The sequence below is a fragment of the Nicotiana tomentosiformis genome, chromosome 8 (assembly GCF_000390325.3).
Source record: "Nicotiana tomentosiformis chromosome 8, ASM39032v3, whole genome shotgun sequence".
Classification (NCBI taxonomy): Eukaryota; Viridiplantae; Streptophyta; class Magnoliopsida; order Solanales; family Solanaceae; genus Nicotiana; species Nicotiana tomentosiformis.
Window position 1 is genome coordinate 84,308,028 of NC_090819.1, and position 18,036 is coordinate 84,326,063.

Sequence of the window (18,036 nt, forward strand, 5' to 3'; positions counted from 1 at the left end):
GCATGGATGTTATCGGACCAATTGAGCCGGTGGCGTCAAATGGACATAGGTTTATTCTGGTGGCCATTGATTACTTTACTACGTGGGTCGAAGCTGTAACTTTCAAGTTTGTGACCAAGAAAGCAGTGGTAGATTTTGTTCATTCAAATATCATTTTTCGGTTTGGAATTCCCAAGGTAATCATCACAGACAATGCTGCTAATCTCAACAGTCATTTGATGAAAGAGGCATCCCAACAATTCAAGATTATGCATCGGAATTCTACTCCATATCTCCCCAAGGCAAACAGAGCTGTTGAAGCTGCTAGCAAAAACATAAAGAAGATACTTCATAATATGGTGCAAAGTTCTAGGCAGTGGCATGAAAAGTTACATTTTGCTTTGTTGGGCTATTGCACTACTGTTCGCACTTCAGTAGGTGCAACTCTTTATTTGTTGGTATATGGAACTGAGGCAGTTATACCTGCGTAGGTTGGGATTCCATCCCTTCGGATTATTGCGCAAGCTAAAATTGATGATGATGAGTGGGCCAAAACCCGTTTGGAGCAGTTGAATTTAATTGATGAGAAAAGATTGACATCAGTGTGTCATGGTCAATTGTATCAGAAGAGAATGGTAAGAGCATACAACAAGAAGGTGCGTCTCCAGAAATTTGAAGTGGGCCAACTAGTATTGAAACGCATCCTTCCACATCAAGCTGAAGCTAAAGGCAAATTCACCCCAAACTGGCAGGGGTCGTTCACTGTGATAAGAGTGCTGCCCAATGGCTCTTTGTATTTAACAGACATGGAAGGAAAAATTGTGGATATGGCTATCAAATCTGATGCAGTCAAAAGATACTGTGTATGATTTCTTAGCTCATCTTTAATTGCATGTCTTATACTTGACATTTCCAAAGTTTGGTATGATGAAGGCATTTTATTCAGCTACCCACACACTTTTATCCTTTGCTACTCCTTTTGAGCCTTAATTTATTTTCTTTCATACCCATCTTTTGGAATCAGAAAATAGAGTTAGAAAATAGAAAAAAGAGAAAAGAAACTAAAAAAAAAGAGAAAGAAAAAAAAAAGAAAAAAAAACGAATTGAGGTTGGAACTACGTTCGACCTGATTCCTTTTAAGGATACGTACGTTTGACCTGATTCCTTTTAAGGATATATAGGCAGCCTTACTCTGAGGTTCAGTTCCATCAAAATAAAAATCTTAAATTTCCGAGACTCAAAGAAACTGGGGCAAAAAGTTTTAGTTTTGGCAAAAGATCTTATTTCAAAAGTTGTAATTCTAAACCCTTTCATTTTAAATTATTTTGAGCCTTCATTCCATCCTTTCTTCCTAACCTTGACCAAAAGCCCACATTACGGTCCAAAGAAAGACCGTCCGATCAATCTTTGAGGATGCCAAGTCAAGTATGAGATAGAGGTATGATTTTCTTACATCATGGGTGGCACTTTGTTCATGGGAACAAAAATGAATAAAATGAGAGAGTCTTATTGGTGAAAACTCTCGCGGGCACCGTAAGGTGATAGTGAGTTGTGAGATGAACAAATGGGAGATGCTTGTTGGTAAAAACCCTTCGGGGCACTACAAGTAGAAAAAGGTTTATGACTTTAGAGAGAAGTTAGATCATGAAGGCCCGGTTTTGAAGTATGAAGACATGACAATGGGATTTGATTTTAAGTTTTCAGGGCCCTCCTGGATAATGAGATTTAGTTTTAAGTTTTCAGGACCCTCCTGGATAATGGAATTTAATTTTAGTCTTCAGGAGCCTCCTGGATAATGGGATTTAGCTTTTAATTTTCAGGACCCTCATGGATAATAGGATTTAGTTTTAAGTTTTCAGGACCCTCCTGGATAATGGGATTTAGTTTTAAGTTTTCAGAACCCTCCTAGATAATGGGATTTAGTTTTTTTTTAATTTTTCAGGATCCTCCTGAATAATGGAATTTAGTTTTAAGTTTTCAGGACCCTCCTGGATAATGTGATTTAGTTTTAAGTTTTCATGACCCTCCTAGATAATGGGATTTAGTTTTTTTTTGAGTTTTCAGGACCCTCCTCGATAATGAGATTTAGTTTTAAGTTTTCAGGACCCTCTTGGATAATGGAATTTAGTTTTAAGCTTTCAGGTCCCTCCTGGATAATGGGATTTTGTTTTAAGTTTTCAGGATCCTCCTGGATAATGGGATTTAGTTTTCAAGTTTTTACGATCCTCCTAGATAATGGAATTTAGTTTTTAGTTTTCAGGACCCTCCTGGATAATGGGATTTAGTTTCAAGTTTTCAGGATCCTCCTGGATAATGAGATTTAGTTTTAAGCTTTCGGGACCTTCCTGGATAATGGGATTCAACTAACACTCACAAATGTTCCTGGTACAAACTAGGGCAGAAAACTTTCTTTGTTTTGTCTGTTTTATTGTGATTACAGGCACCCACCTGGAGAATGAGGGAATTTATTTCAAGTTTCAAGTTAGTAGCAGGCGCCCACCCACCTGGAGAATGAGGGAATTCATTTTAGAATTCATTTCAAGTTTCAAGTCAATAACAGGCGCCCACCTGGAGAACGAGGGAATTCATTTCAGAGTTTATTTTAAGTTTCGGCATTAGTAGCAGGCGCCCACCTGGAGAACGAGAGAGTTCATTTCAGAGTTATTTCAAGTTTCAAGTCAGCAGCAGGCGCCCACCTGGAGAATGCGGGAATTCATTTCAGAGTTATTTCAAGTTTCAAGTCAGCAGCAGGCGCCCACCTGAAGAATGAGGGAATTCATTTCAAGTTTCAAGTCAGTAGCAGGCTCCCACGTGGAGAACGAGAGAATTCATTTCAGAGTTAAATTCAAATCAACAGCAGGAGCCCGCTTGAAGAATAGGGTCAATTCAAGTTAGAAGTAGCAGAAGCTCGCCTCAAGAATGCGAGTCAATAGTTTGAGATGCACAACAAGACTGTAGAAGATTCAAGACAAAATAGTAGATAAGATTTTGTAGTTTTTCTTGTAATTTTTATTTAATTTGATTTTTTATTTTTTGATGTAATGGCAGGAACCGCGAACCCGAACCTCGATGGTACTTCACTCGACTCTCCACCTCGGTAATCTTTTCCATTTTTTTCTACTTCTGAACTACACGTGACCTGATTCCTTTATAGCCAAGGATATGTAGGCAGCTCAGATACCAGGGCTCAGTCACAATTTTCTTTCTTTTAGTTTTATTCTCTTTTAAATAAAGGTCGGGTCAAGAACTCATCTTGTCTTTTCTTTGTCTAAAAACACTTCGTATTTTCAATAAAAGGGGGGCAGCTGTAGACATGTAATTTTTTACCTTCCCTGAGATTTTATACCTTTTTAGTGCTTAGATGTCGGTTTTATGTCTGATTTGCTATTTTAACTTTTAATTCATTTTTGCTTTATTTTATGTTAAAAATTAAAAACTACAAAAATATTTTCCTTTGTTTTATCTTATTGATATTTTGTCTAATTAGTTTTATTTTATTTTTAAAAAAGATAAAAAGAAAAGTTTCAAAAAATATTTTACTTGATTTAGTGTGATTTTAAGTTATAAGTATTTAGTAAATATCGAGTTGTATTTAGAGTTTTCTAATATAATTATTTTATTTCTCTTTTTAATGTTAGTTACTATAGATAAATAGTATTTTATATAGCTAGTTGTATTTTATCATTAATAGAAAACAAAACAGACACAAAGACAAATATTGGAAAGAAAGAAATGAGTTCTTCAACAATCCAATGTAGGATCTTTTTGGGAATTTATTTTAACTTTTATTTTTTTTATAAACAACTTTTTGAATTTTGTCTTCTTGTATATCAAATTTTAGGTAGTCTTCCCATTTCAATTAGTGCCATGACCACCCACAAAGATTTTCCACCATATAGTGCACACTCACGATTGAAAAGGGACACCAATTTTGGTTCTAACATTTTGTTTTTCTTTCATAGGGGCCTACACGGTTTTTGCTACCAGATTTCTTTCTTCCTCTTCAAGCACAAGGGCACGAATATATTCACCTGCACATAGATTTTTTAGAGGGAGAGAGACAGAATTTCGGAGAAAAGAGAAAAGGAAAAGTTTTAGGGTTTCTCTTCTTGGAGTTTCAAAACAAAACAAAACAAAAAAAATTTCAGTTTACTTGTCGATTTTCCTCTTGAATTCCAAAAAAAAAAAAAATCAGTTTAGTTTTCTTAATATTTCTCTTGAATCTAGAAAAATTGCATATGAAATATTTCTGTTTTGATACCAATTTTCGAAAAAAATAAGACAACAAAATTCCAGTCCCTTCCTTCGATCATGGATTCCAAATATGGAAGTCGAATGAGTTGAGGCGCTGTTCGAGTTTGGTTCGTTCGAGTTCCCGTCAATCCATTGCCATTTTCATCTTTACGGTTCAGATTTGGGTTTCCGGAATTAGATGTAATCAAATTCATATATTAAAAGAAGTTTGCTCACTTGAGGTCCATTTTTATCTCTTCTCTATTTGTTTACCCTCTTTAACTTTATGTGTGCGATTTCTTGTTGATACTGCTTTGTTAATTAATTTTGTGAGTGCTCTGTTTGGTTGTTGATTTCTGTCATCCAAAACATTTCGCCCAAACAGAGTTATTTTAAAGGAATCTTCTATTTAAGTTCCATATCTTCATCATTTCTCATGTGTTCGTTTAATGCTTGAAATTAATTTATGATAATGGCCGAGTGAAATGCGTTTAGGATCTTAAAATCTGCTTAATAAATTAAAATAGAAATTGAGTGTCAGTTTTATTCTATGATGTAAAAATTGAAAGTTCTTAAATCATGTAAAACCGTCTAAATTTTGGTATTCTCATAGATTTAGTGTGTCCTTTATATTAGAGAAATATGTTGCTTACATATTTGTGCATGAGTGATTAGGAAGTTCGTATAACAGGTTGTTTAAAATCTTTTTTTTCCTAATTTTTCAAAACTTTATTAAATTGTTTGGTCAATTTCTTGATGTTTTGCTGGCTGTGTGGACTAGTTACGTCATTTTGACTTCAGTAGGTTTGCTAGTATTAAGCTAATATTCATATTATAAGTGCAAAACTTTTCTATCATTCTTTTACCTCTCTTTCTCGTCTTTTCTTTTGGTTCATATTTTTGGAAGTCCTTGTTTGTTAGTAACATTGAGTGATGATCTTTTAGAAGTATAATATTCTTGATTTGTGGGTATTGGGGTAAGGCCGAGCTCATTAGTGATTAAATTGTTTACATGCCTTAGGAATTGAGCTTGGTCAAATACATAAAAATAAAAGGTCAAGAGAATTTGAGCATGATTTAGAAGTTCCCTTTTATTTATTTGTTTTGTTATATTATTCGCTAATAACATGTTTAGGCCGACCACACTTGGGTAGACAAATATTAGGTCTTTTATTTTATTTTTTATTTGAGGTGAGAGGTTGTTCCCTTTAGTTTATACTTGGCAAAATGCCCCGTGAATTTTGTATATATTTTTATCTGGGGTATACCCTGTAGTGAATGTAATTGGAGGATGTGACGGACATCGTGGAGTGAGCATAGTATAGACTTTTGGTATTTTCCTCATATTTTATTTTATTTTATTTAGGTGGGGACGACCTCGAGGTTCTTGTGTGTTTATTTTTTTTTCGTTTATTTTGCCTCAATTTGAGTATTCTTTAAAGCCAACTGGATCAAGTACGCAATCGTGTCTTTCACGGGACTCGGGGAATGCTTAACACCTTTTTCCTGAGTTAAATGAATCCCCTTACTCGGAATCTCTGGTGCAAATTGGTTTAGAGTCAAATATATTTTTTAAGTAAAATATTACTTTTAAATGGTGACTTGACACACCGAGATTATATGCCAAGTGGCGACTCTGAGAAAATCCTTTTTAAACAAATATTGTCACTTTCATGATTAAAAACCCTTTTGAGCTTAAACTCACTTTTATCTATTTTAAAAGAGGCAGTTAAGGTGGTAAAAAAGGGGTGTGACAGATTTAGCGACTCTGCTGGGGATTTGCATGTTCGAGCTGATACTTAATCTTGTTGGCTTTTTAAAATATTCGGTAGAGGTTTTCATGTTCTTTATTTGCTTGGTTTGATTTGCATTTTGTTTATTTTGTTTTATTATTTGCTAGTTGTTTATGTGTTTACAGTTTTTTCTTTTATGTGTAACTGCTTTATAACTGTCATCACTTGCATAACCCTGGGTCAATTCTTTTTGCAACAAGTCTCGTAGTACGCGTCGTGTACACGAACTCTTTATTATGTTACTCTTATTTTAGGGGGGAGGGGGAGGGGGAGGGGGAGGGTGTCAGACGTATGAAGTGGGTGGAAAGCTTGAGCAGCCACCATCGGCCATACGTTCCCCCGAATTGCCTTGTTAGTGAACCCAAGCATAGGTCAGCCTTTAGGTCACGATTATGTGCATCATATTATTATGATGTAGCAGGGCCCGGTCCTAGGTACAGTGTTCCTTCGTAGGAAGTTTGTCCAAATTGTGTCAAATGGGCCCGCTGGCTCAAAAGGACATTCAATCATCCTATGTGCTAAATGTCGCATCTTTGATGGTAGAAAGGTCATTTGGCGGACTGATGTTTGGGAAAGAAGAGTGAAAAATGTAGTAAGAAAGAATATTGAGGGTTTTATCACCTGTAGTTTTATTGCCCCATTTTCTAAAAAGAAAAAATAATTACAAAAAAAAGATTTTACACTTTCTTATCATTTTTCCATAAAAAAAAAGACAAAAAAAAATAGTATAATTTTTTCCAATTAGTTGCATTTTCAAGGCTTTTTCTAATATCCAATCCTCCCGAACTACGCATACCTGATTCTCGTCTTTCGGGGCGAGATATGTAGGCAACTCACATAGGGTCCGATCTTCCTGGTGAGTCTTAAGTTCTTGGCTTCGGGGATCGTAGCCAAATCTTGCATGTTTAGCCACATTTGGCCACACCGGTCGTCTTTGCATAATAGAAATATTTTTGCTAAAGTTACTTGTTAACTCATGTCTTAGATTCCTAAATCCACAACAAAGTGTCTTCTTAGGTTAAGGTCCATTCTTGTTGAATTTGCATGTCTAGCCAATTCTGATCACATCGCCCGTTTTGCAAAATGGGGTCATTTTCGCAAAAGTGGTTCAGTGACCCGTGTCTTAAAATATTGAGTACACATCTAGGTGTCTCATTACGTTGAGGTCACATTTGTTGAGTTTGCACTAATAGCCACCTTTGACCATATAGGCCATTTAAAATAATAAATAATATATATATATATATATATATATATATATATATATATATATATATATATATATATATGATCTTGCATGTGTCTAATAGGAAGTGATGTGGTGTCATATAGTGTCTTGAGTCAGTAACTGTATTCTCTTCATTCAGGTATGGACCCACTAATTCGATCAAAAGTGTTGATGGTAGTGAAAATTCCGAGGAAGTTGGTCAGGTGGTGGAAAATATTTTCACTGTTAGAATAACACGAGCTAATGAATAAGTTGGGCACCCTCACTTCACTTCTTAATATCAAACCTCGCCCGGATTTAGTGGAGGCGATGTTGACCTATTGGGACCCGCATAATATGGTTTTTAGATTTAGAGAGTGTGAAATGACTCCTACCCTGTCAGAAATGTCTGGTCTCACTCGTCTAAGTTACACAGGCAAAAACATGATACTTCACCGAGATCACTCTAGAACAAGATTCCTTAGCAACTTGGGCCTTAAGACAACAAGCATTTGGGATGCCTCGAGCAGTCTTGGATATCTTTGGATTATTTGTTTGCTAGATTTGGGCCTCACAGTGGCTTTGATGTCTTTTGGGATGGGTTTTGCACAACCAAGGTAAAATGGCAAAGATGTCGCCTTGAAGCTTTTATCCTTGATTTGTTGGGTATGTTGGTGTTTCCTTTGGACGAGAGGCATATTAACACTAGGCTACAATCAGTAGTAATTGCCTTATTTCATGAGAAACAATGCAAAACTATTACCGTTGTGCCAACAATCTTGGAAGAGTTGTATCGAGCCCTCATTGAGGTTATAAGAGGTGTTAGATTTTTTGAGGGGAGTAACCTTTTGCTGTAATTGTGGATGATGGAGCACTTACACACTGCTTCCTTACTTTTTCCCATTGACCGTGCTTTGCGTGATCGAGTGGTATGCATCGAGCATTGAATGGAGTCTCCTAAGTTTACATATCCAGTAGGTGTCATGGCTTGCATTGAGTTTTTTGGGTTGAGGACAAGTGGGAATGTTTTGTGGACCTACCTTTGGCTTTCTTTAGATGGGATCTTGGTAGGATGTCGCATGCAACCTTTCTTGATGTTGATAGGACTTAGGTGTGTCAGGCCGTACACGCCAATTAGGGTGATACGACGGTTGGGCAGAAGATAAGGGGAGCCACCAACTTTGAATCTTCGGAGGCACATCATGAATTTTAGCAAAAAGACGACTAATGAGATCAAGTACGTGCAATATTGGAACAATGCAAAGAGGATGAAAAAAATACATTAGTAGAGGACATTGGCAGGCCTGAATGTACTCATGAGTATTTGATTTGGTTACACTCTATTCCACTTGGGGTCAGTACCCCATTACCAGCATAGCTTAGGGGCGAGCAGTTCAGACAGATGATTCCCAAGAGGCTTCGGATCCAGATCCTTGGGGTAGGTTTGAGTTGCTAGGGTCTCAATTAGCAAGTTTGTTAGCCAATGTGGAGCAGCATGGTCAATATTTGTTTAGGGTCGACCTTCAGGAGGCGGGGGCACACGCCAGGACCTTTGTTCCCAGCATTGGTGCATCTTTACGAGGCATGTTACAGAGCTTGAGCATGACAGACGTCTTAGGACCATCCCAGCCAGGACCGTTGCATTCAAGAGCTGATTGAGGAGACTTTTTATGTTTTAAGTCCAAATTTTTTATGTCTTTTAGTACTTGTCTTGCCTAGTAGTATTGAGTCTTTTAGGTAGTGTCAGAGTCTATCGTAGTCTAGGCTAGTTTGTCGAGTTCTTTGTTATCGTGCTTCCTATTTTGTATTTGAAAACCAAAAAAAAAAATTATAAATGAAAAGGTTTTTTGTAGTTTGTTTATTTTGTCAATTTTTTTTTAGAACTACGCTTCGTCTGATTCATGTGGAACATGATACGTAGGCAACCTACATCAGGTTCGATCTAATCATTTAAAAAATAAGAGAAAATAGATGAAGTTTTGGGATGTAAGAAATGAGAGAAAAGAAAAGATTTATAAGCATAAAGAAAATATAGGAAAGAAGATGATATAAACCAGGGAGCACTAAAATAAAATAAAAAAAAGAAGGTTGGAACAGCAAATCGGGATGATGCCATATGACCTTGTGACCCTCAAAGTCATTCTAGAACCGTTAATTACTGCTAAGTGCATCGCATGTAATGTGATATTATTATCTGATAAATGCCCTAACGCTAACATGTTGGCTTTGTTTTGCTCCTCTTTGTTATTTTCATTAAGTAGTAGGAAGGTGGTTGGTTTGTAGCATTCTGGTGAGTCATCCATACAACACTAGGTCAAAGATCAAGGCAGTCATGACTAGCAAAGAATTAGACACAAGTGTTGTTGATACATCAAAAGAGATTGTGGAGTCGGAATCTGAGTTGAATGAAGAGGTTCAAAGGTTGAAATAGCAGATGTCAGATATGTATCAAGCTTGGATTAGTGGGCATCCTCCTCCCTCATTTCCCACTAACTACACTAAAAACCCAGCCACCATCCCACCACTATCACAAGGCCAGATTCCCACCACTATTGATTTTTTCCCACAACATGCTCCGGGTTTTACCCCTTATCACAACTACCCTGCCACCTCTTCCCAGCCTTTCCATGCTCCACCAGCCAAAACAACCTCATATCCCGCTCCAACATCCACTCCTATTCTTGTAGCCCCTTCACAAGCTACTATCTATCGATCTTTTAGTAAACCCACGTTCAAAGCTCCCGATGCCCAATACTATGCTCCAGAACCAACTTTCAAAGTCCCAGATCCCTATTGTTATACCCCTCACTTTGAGCCTCCCATTGAAATTGAGAAGCTTGCTAAGAATGTGGAGCAAGAGGAGATATTTAGGAAGGTGAAGAGTTTAGAACAATCTTTAAGGAACATGCAAGGGATAGGAAACCAAGTAAGTGTGTCTTACAAGGACTTGTTCTTATTCCCTGACGTCTAACTACCCGCCGGGTTCAAGATGCCAAAGTTTGATCTGTATGACGGACATGGAGATTTCGTGGCCCATTTGAGAGGTTATTGCAGTAAGATGAGAGGCGCTGGTGGAAAGGATGAGCTTTTGATGGCCTATTTCAGTCAGAGTTTGAGTGGGGCAGCCCTGGAATAGTACACACGTCAAGATGCTAGCAGATGGTATACATGGGACGATATGGCTCAGTTCTTTGCCCGGCACTTTCAGTATAATATAGATATTGTCCCGGATCGCCTGTCCTTGACCAAGATAGAAAATAAGCCTAATGAAAGCTTTAGGGAATATGGGCTCAGATGGAGAGAACAAGCTGCCCGGGTCAATCCTCCGATGGAAGAAGACGAGATGGTCAAGTACTTTCTTCAAGCCCAAGAGCCTACTTACTTTGGCCACTTGATCTCAGCCATGGGCAAGCCTTTTAATGATGTGGTAAAGATAGGAGAGATGGTAGAAGAGGGACTTAAGTCGAGCAAGATCATGAGCTACTCCGCTATAAGAGCAACCACGCAGGCAATCCAGAATGGCACAAGAAGTTTGTTAGGCAGTAAGAAAAAGGATGATGTTGCTATGGTTGTCTCTGGGCCATGGCGTGGCCTAAGGGGTCCGCCTCACCAGTACACTCAATCTCGACCCCAACCCCAAGCCTACACACACACTCCATATAATACACCGCAACAATATTTTCTGCCACAAGATCCTCAATACTCAGTCAGGCCACCCCAATACCATGTTCACCACACACAAGCATATGCTCAACCCCTTCCTTACCCGCAGTGGCGTGTACCAGCTCCACAAAACTCTTATCCACACCTACAACCCTACCAAAACCCTACTGGTCCGAACTTTCGACCCGGGTCAGAGTATAAAAGAGAAAGGCAACATTGGAAAGAGACCTTCACCCCTTTGGGATAGTCCTATGCTAGTTTATTTCAAAGGTTGAGGCAATTGGACGTGTTGAGGCCGATTGAGGCAAAGATACAAAATCCACCGCCAAAGAATCTTGATTATTCTCTGAGGTGTGCATATTGTTCTTATGCACCAGGGCATGATATAGAGAAGTGTTGGCATTTGAAAAGAGAAATACAAGGGCTTATTGATGCAAATCAAATTGTAGTACATATCCCAGATGCGCCAAACATCAACCAAAATCCTTTGCCAGCCCACACAGAGACACACATGATTGAGATAGTTTGTAAGGATGGGGAGTCCGGGAATTTTTCCGAATCCATCATGATGATTCGTTCTAGTGAAGGTAATTCAGTTAAGGTTCTAGACTCTACAAAAGCAATTCCCTCGACAGTTGAAGGGATGGCGGTGAAACTAAGCATGCTCAACGTGAAGCCACCGGTGTTGGTCGTGAAAGGGCCTTCGAACGATATTGGGGCAAGTCGGGATAAGCCGACAGTGGTCGTGATAGGGAACCCAAGCAAGCCTGTCATAGTCATGAAAGGGGCTCCTATTACCCCCGTTGTTATTAAGCGCTGACCTAGTTGTAGTGGTTGATACAAAGGTTGTTCCATGGAATTACAAACAAGTGATAGTGACATATAAAGGGAAAGAAGTAGAGGAAGAAGTTAATGAAACTAGAGGACTGACTCATTCTGGGAGGTGTTTTACCATGAAAGAATTGAGGAAGGCCAAGCATTTCAAGGATAGTCAAATGCCAGTAAAGAAGCCGGTCACTGAAGAAGAGGTTGAAGTGTTCCTGAAAAAGATGAACGTGCAAGATTATTCCATTATGGAGGTATTAAGGAAAACACTGGCTCAGATCTCTCATATGTCTTTACTAATACATTCAGATGACCACTGCAAAGCCCTGATGAAGATTTTGAATGAGGCACATGTTCCTGATAAGATCATAGTGAATCACTTGGAAAAGAATTCTAACAAGATCTTCGAAGCAAATAGGATCACCTTTTTAGATGATGAACTTCCTATGGAGGGTACAGAACACAATTGAGCTCTTTATCTCACTGTCAAGTGCGAGGAGTCTGTTGTCTCGAGGGTATTGGTTAATAACGGCTCTAGTGCAAATATTTGCCCTTTGTCTACTTTACAAAAGTTTAAAATTAGTACTGAAAGAATCCATATGAATAGTGTATGTGTTCGAGGCTTTGATGGGGGAGGGAAAGATTCTGTAGGTGATATAATACTTGAATTGTCGATAGGTCCAGTCAAGTTCACTATGGAATTTCAAGTGTTAGATGTGGTTGTCTCCTACAATCTGTTATTGGGCAGGCCTTGGATACATGTGGCTAAGGAAGTCTCGTCTTCTCTACATCAAATGGTAAAATTTGAATGGGACAGGCAGGAAATAGTTGTGCACGGTGATGAGGACATATCTGCTTATAATGACCCGTCTGTTCCATTTATTGAAGCTGAAGATGATAAAGGGCTTTGGGTCTACCACACTTTCAAAACTGTGTCTGTTGAGAAGATTCCCAAGGGAGAATGCATTCCAGGACCGAAGCTATCCTCCGCGTCCGTCATGGTAGCAAATGAAATGTTGAAGAATGGTTTTGTGCTGGGTAAAGGTCTGGGTTCATCTCTACAGAGTATTGTGCATCCAGTATGCCCACGTGAAAATCTTGGCACATTTGGTTTGGGATTTATGCCCATAGAGAGGGACGTGAAAAGGGCTAAAAATAAGAAACAGAAGGCATGGTCGCTACCCAGGCCTGTTCCAGACATCTCCAAGTCCTTTATCAATCCAGGGGCCACAAAACTTCTAATATCATTAATACCGAAAGCTATAATTGATGTTGATGAAGAGCTGATCAATAGGTTCCAGAGTCTGTTTGATGAGGTTAATATGGTAAAAATTGGGAAAGGTTCTAGTAACGCAGATGTGCAGCTCGTTGGGCCAAATGTGAAGCTCAGCAATTAGGAAGCTACTCCTCTCCCCACCCGAAAGGAGTTTTGGTAGTTTGCTTTGTTTTCCTTTCTGTTATCTCGGTTATTCCAGGGTTATAATCCAGATTTTAATTTTTCTCTTGTTTTGATGTTCAAACCTTTCTATCCTTTTATTTTCAATGAAATGCAATTTCCCGTTTTTCATTATTCCTAATAGTGTTTCATTTTTATTTTTCTTTTATAATTTTTTTTATGCTGGCTCTAATGACATGACATGCATGAGGAATTTTCAGTCAAGTCTTAAAAGCCAGGCTAATCCTAAAATAATGATCCAAAAAGTACAATATGATGATGAAACATAATATGATGAAGAAGCAGCATTTGAGGAAATCAGTAAAGAACTAACATACTTTGAAGAAAAACCAAAGCCTAATTTGAATGAAACTGAAGCAATCAATTTAGGAGATCAGGATAATGTTAAGAAAACCAAGATAAGTGTGCATCTAGAACCGCAAGTCAAGGAAGAAATAATCAAAGCACTGTTTGAGTACAAAGATGTCTTTGCATGGTCGTATGACGATATGCCGGGCTTGAGCACTGACTTGGTTGTTCATAAATTGCCAATTGATCCTGCACTCCCTCCTGTTAAGAAAAAGTTAAGAAAGTTCAAGACTGATATGAGTGTGAAGATCAAAGAAGAAATCACAAATCAACTTGATGCAAAAGTCATTCGGGTCACTCAATATCCCACTTGGTTAGCTAATGTTGTGCCGGTACCAAAGAAGGATGGTAAGACCGGGGTATGTGTTGATTATCGTGATCTTAACAAAGCAAACCCAAAGGATGATTTTCCATTGCTGAACATCCACATTCTGATTGATTATTGTGCCAAGCATGAGATTGGGTCTTTTGTGGATTGCTACGCGGGATATCACCAGATCCTAATGGATGAGGAAGATGCAGAAAAAATAACATTCGTCACACCATAGGGAACATATTGCTATCGGGTAATGCCATTTGGTTTGAAGAATGCTGGAGCAACTTACATGAGGGCGATGACTACTATATTTCATGACATGATACACAAGGAGATTGAGGTTTATGTAGATGATGTGATCATAAAGTTAAAGAAGCAGTCCGACCATGTCAAGGATTTGAGGAAGTGTTTTCGAAGGCTACGTATGTATAATCTCAAGCTCAATCCAGCAAAATGTGCATTTGGTGTCCCATCCGGGAAACTGTTAGGATTCATGGTTAGTCGACGCGGTATTAAGTTGGATCCGTCAAAGATCAAGGCCATCGAGGAGTTACCACCTCCCAAAAATAAAACTGATGTGATGGGCTTGCTCGGAAGGTTAAATTACATCAGCAGGTTTATTGCTCAACTCACGACGACCTGTGAGCCCATCTTTAAGTTGTTGAAGAAGAATGCCATGGTTAAGTGGACTGACGAGTGTCAAGAAGCATTTGATAAGAGCAAGAGGTACCTGTCAAACCCACCCGTGCTGGTCCCACCAGAGCCTGTGAGACCTTTAATCTTGTATTTGACTGTCTTGGATAATTCTTTTGGTTGCGTACTGGGTCAACATGACATCACGAGAAAGAAAGAGCAGGAAATATATTATCTCAGCAAGAAGTTCACTCCTTATGAGGTTAAGTATACTCTTCTTGAAAGGACATGTTGTGCCCTGACTTAGGTAGCACAAAAGTTGAAGCATTATCTTTCGTCCTACACTACTTACCTCATCTCTCGCATGGATCCTCTAAAGTATATCTTTCAGAAGCCTATGCCCACAGGCAGACTTGCAAAGTGGCAGATTTTACTCATAGAGTTTGACATTATCTATGTGACTCAGACCGCGATGAAAGCTCAAGCGTGGACCGACCACTTAGCCAAAAATCTGATGGATGGAGAATATGTGCCATTGAGGACTTATTTTCCTGATGAAGAAGTGCTATATGTTGACGAAGTTGATCATAATGAAAATCGAAGTTGGAAACTCTTCTTTGATGGAGCTGCTAACATGAATGGTATCGGAATAGGGGTTGTACTCATTTCCGAAACAGGGCAACACTACCCTGTAACCGCCTAACTTCGATTTTGTTACACCAACAACATGGCTGAGTACGGAGCACACATTCTAGGTTTGAGGTTAGCTGTAGACATGGGAGTCCAGGAGATACTGGTTTTGGGAGATTCAGATTTGTTAGTTCACCAGATTCGGGGAGAAAGGGAAACTCGGGACCTAAAGCTCATACCATATCGACAATGTCTGCATGATCTTTGTCAACGATTCAAGTCAGTAGAATTTAGGCATATTCCCAGGATTCATAATGAGATTGCCGATGCCCTGGCTACTCTAGCTTCAATGCTACATCATCCGGATAAGACTTATGTTGACCCCGTGTATATCCAAGTCCGTTATCAGCATGCCTATTGTAATATGGTTGAAGAGGAACTTGATGGTAAACCTTGGTTCCATGATATCAAGGAATACTTCAAGCCCAGGATATATCCGGTACATGCCACAGGTGATCAAAAGAGAACTATTCGACGTCTGACTAGTGGTTTTTTCTTAAGTGGAGGAATCTTGTACAAGAGGACTCCAGACCTAGGATTATTGAGGTACGTAGATGCTAAGGAAGCTTCAACTGTCATGAATGAAGTTCATTCTGGAGTTTTGTAGGCCTCATATGAACGGGTATGTCTTGGAAAAAAATATACTTCGAGCAGGTTATTATTGGCTCATCATGGAACGAGATTGCATCAGCTTTGTTCGCAAGTGTCATCAATGCCAGGTGCATGGTGATTTGATTCATTCTCCGCCATCGGAGTTGCACACAATGTCTACACCTTGGGCATGGATGTTATCAGACCAATTGAGCCAGTGGCGTCAAATGGACATAGGTTTATTCTGGTGGCCATTGATTACTTTACTATGTGGGTCGAAGCTGTAACTTTCAAGTCCGTGACCAAGAAAGCAGTGGTAGATTTTGTTCATTCAAATATCATTTGCTGGTTTGGAATTCCAAAGGTAATCATCACAGACATTGCTGCTAATCTCAACAGTTATTTGATGAAAGAGGCATCCGAACAATTCAAGATTATGCATCGGAATTCTACTCCATATCTCCCCAAGGCAAACAGAGCTGTTGAAGCTGCTAACAAAAACATAAAGATACTTCGTAAGATGGTGTAAGGTTCTAGGCAGTGGCATAAAAAGTTGCATTTTGCTTTGTTAGGCTATCACACTCCTGTTCGCACTTCAGTAGGGGCAACTCTTTATTTGTTGGTATATGGAACTAAGGCAGTTATACCCGCGGAGGTTGAGATTCCATCCCTTCGGATTGTTGCGGAAGCTAAAATTGATGATGATGAGTGGGTCATAACCTGTTTGGAGCAGTTGAATTTAATTGATGAGAAAAGATTGACATCAGTGTGTCATGGTCAATTGTATTAGAAGAGAATGGCAAGAGCATACAACAAGAAGGTGCGTCCCCAGAAATTTGAAGTGGGCCAGCTAGTATTGAAACGCATCCTTCCACATCAAGCTGAAACTAAATGCAAATTCACCCCAAACTGGCAGGGGTCGTTCACTGTGACAAGAGTGCTGCCCAATGGCGCTTTGTATTTCACAGACATAGAAGGAAAAGTTATGGATATGGCTATCAAATCTGATGTAGTCAAAAGATACTATGTATGATTTCTTAGCTCATCTTTAATTGCATGTCTTATACTTGGTATTTCTAAAGTTTGGTATGACGAAGGCATTTTATTCAGCTACCCACACACTTTTATCCTTTGCTACCCCTTTTGAGCCTTAATTTATTTTCCTTCATACCCCACTTTTGAAATCAGAAAATAGAGTTAGAAAATATAAAAAAGAGAAAAGAAACCAAAAAAAAAAGAGAAAGAAAAAAAAAGAATTGAGGTTGGAACTACATTTGACCTGATTCCTTTTAAGGATACGTACGTTTGACCTGATTCCTTTTAAAGATATGTAGGCAGCCTTACTCTGAGGTTCGGTTCCATCAAAATAAAAATCTTAAATTCCCGAGACTCAAAGAAACTGGGGCAAAAAGTTTTAGTTTTGGCAAAAGATCTTATTCCAAAAGTTGTAATTCTAAACCTTTTCATTTTAAATTATTTTGAGCCTTCATGCCATCCTTTCTTCCTAACCTTGACCAAAAGCCCACATTACGGTCCAAAGAAAGACCTTCCGATCAATCTTTGAGGATGCCAAGTCAAGCATGAGATAGAGGTATGATTTTCTTACATCATGGGTGGCACTTTGTTCATGGGAACAAAAATGAATAAAATGAGAGAGTCTTATTGGTGAAAACCCTCGCGGGCACCGTAAGGTGATAGTGAGTTATGAGATGAACAAATGGGAGAGGCTTGTTGGTAAAAACCCTTTGGGGCACTACAAGTCGAAAAAGGTTTATGACTTTATAGAGAAGTTAGATCATGAAGGCCCAGTTTTGAAGTATGAAGACATGACAATGGGATTTGATTTTAAGTTTTCAGGGTCCTCCTGGATAATGAGATTTAGTTTTAAGTTTTCAGGACCCTCCTGGATAATGGGATTTAATTTTAGTCTTCAAGACCCTCCTGGATAATGGGATTTAGCTTTTAAATTTTCAGGACCCTCATGGATAATATGATTTAGTTTTAAGTTTTCAGAACCCTCCTGGATAATGGGATTTAGTTTTATGTTTTTAGAACCCTCTTGGATAATGGGATTTAGTTTTCTTTTTAATTTTTCAGGATCCTCCTGGATAATGGAATTTAGTTTTAAGTTTTCAGGACCCTTCTGGATAATGGAATTTAGTTTTAAGTTTTCAGGACCCTCCTGGATAATGGGATTTAGTTTTTTTTTTTTGAGTTTTCAGGACCCTCCTCGATAATGGGATTTAATTTTAAGTTTTCAGGACCCTCTTGGATAATGGGAGTTAGTTTTAAGTTTTCTGGT

At 38.7% G+C, this 18,036-nt stretch overlaps 5 protein-coding genes across 5 annotated transcripts; all 5 read left to right on the forward strand.

Annotated features, from left to right (window-relative positions):
* The first annotated feature begins 2 nt into the window (after window positions 1–2).
* On the forward strand, window positions 3–848 carry LOC138897747 (uncharacterized). The gene is made up of 2 exons (XM_070183758.1): window positions 3–338; window positions 471–848. The coding sequence occupies exons 1-2, from the start codon at window positions 3–5 to the stop codon at window positions 846–848; spliced, it is 714 nt and encodes a 237-aa protein (XP_070039859.1).
* Window positions 849–10,390: 9,542 nt separating this feature from the next.
* On the forward strand, window positions 10,391–12,170 carry LOC138897748 (uncharacterized). Its single transcript, XM_070183759.1, has 3 exons — window positions 10,391–10,811; window positions 11,253–11,593; window positions 11,721–12,170. The coding sequence occupies exons 1-3, from the start codon at window positions 10,391–10,393 to the stop codon at window positions 12,168–12,170; spliced, it is 1,212 nt and encodes a 403-aa protein (XP_070039860.1).
* Window positions 12,171–12,299: 129 nt separating this feature from the next.
* Window positions 12,300–14,052, forward strand: LOC138897749 (uncharacterized). Its single transcript, XM_070183760.1, has 2 exons — window positions 12,300–13,041; window positions 13,436–14,052. The coding sequence occupies exons 1-2, from the start codon at window positions 12,300–12,302 to the stop codon at window positions 14,050–14,052; spliced, it is 1,359 nt and encodes a 452-aa protein (XP_070039861.1).
* Window positions 14,053–15,228: 1,176 nt separating this feature from the next.
* Window positions 15,229–15,750, forward strand: LOC138897750 (uncharacterized). Its single transcript, XM_070183761.1, has one exon. The coding sequence runs from the start codon at window positions 15,229–15,231 to the stop codon at window positions 15,748–15,750; it is 522 nt and encodes a 173-aa protein (XP_070039862.1).
* Window positions 15,751–15,924: 174 nt separating this feature from the next.
* Window positions 15,925–16,524, forward strand: LOC138897751 (uncharacterized). Its single transcript, XM_070183762.1, has 2 exons — window positions 15,925–16,249; window positions 16,307–16,524. Exons 1-2 carry the CDS (start codon window positions 15,925–15,927, stop codon window positions 16,522–16,524), a joined length of 543 nt encoding a protein of 180 aa, XP_070039863.1.
* The last annotated feature ends 1,512 nt before the right edge of the window (window positions 16,525–18,036 follow it).

Excerpts from the sequence above, each read along its gene's own strand:
- LOC138897751 (XM_070183762.1), top strand. The coding sequence starts at position 15,925 with ATGGATGTTATCAGACCAATTGAGCCAGTGGCGTCAAATGGACATAGG. Across the intron at positions 16,250-16,306 it reads CAAAAACATAAAGATACTTC|GCTATCACACTCCTGTTCGC; the intron begins GTAAGATGGTGT and ends TTGCTTTGTTAG.
- LOC138897748 (XM_070183759.1), top strand. The coding sequence starts at position 10,391 with ATGGCTCAGTTCTTTGCCCGGCACTTTCAGTATAATATAGATATTGTC. Across the intron at positions 10,812-11,252 it reads GCCATGGCGTGGCCTAAGGG|GGCATGATATAGAGAAGTGT; the intron begins GTCCGCCTCACC and ends CTTATGCACCAG. Across the intron at positions 11,594-11,720 it reads GGCCTTCGAACGATATTGGG|GTTGTTCCATGGAATTACAA; the intron begins GCAAGTCGGGAT and ends GTTGATACAAAG.
- LOC138897750 (XM_070183761.1), top strand. The coding sequence starts at position 15,229 with ATGGGAGTCCAGGAGATACTGGTTTTGGGAGATTCAGATTTGTTAGTT.
- LOC138897747 (XM_070183758.1), top strand. The coding sequence starts at position 3 with ATGGATGTTATCGGACCAATTGAGCCGGTGGCGTCAAATGGACATAGG. Across the intron at positions 339-470 it reads AGAAGATACTTCATAATATG|GTTGGGATTCCATCCCTTCG; the intron begins GTGCAAAGTTCT and ends ATACCTGCGTAG.
- LOC138897749 (XM_070183760.1), top strand. The coding sequence starts at position 12,300 with ATGAATAGTGTATGTGTTCGAGGCTTTGATGGGGGAGGGAAAGATTCT. Across the intron at positions 13,042-13,435 it reads TATGGTAAAAATTGGGAAAG|AAGCAGCATTTGAGGAAATC; the intron begins GTTCTAGTAACG and ends AATATGATGAAG.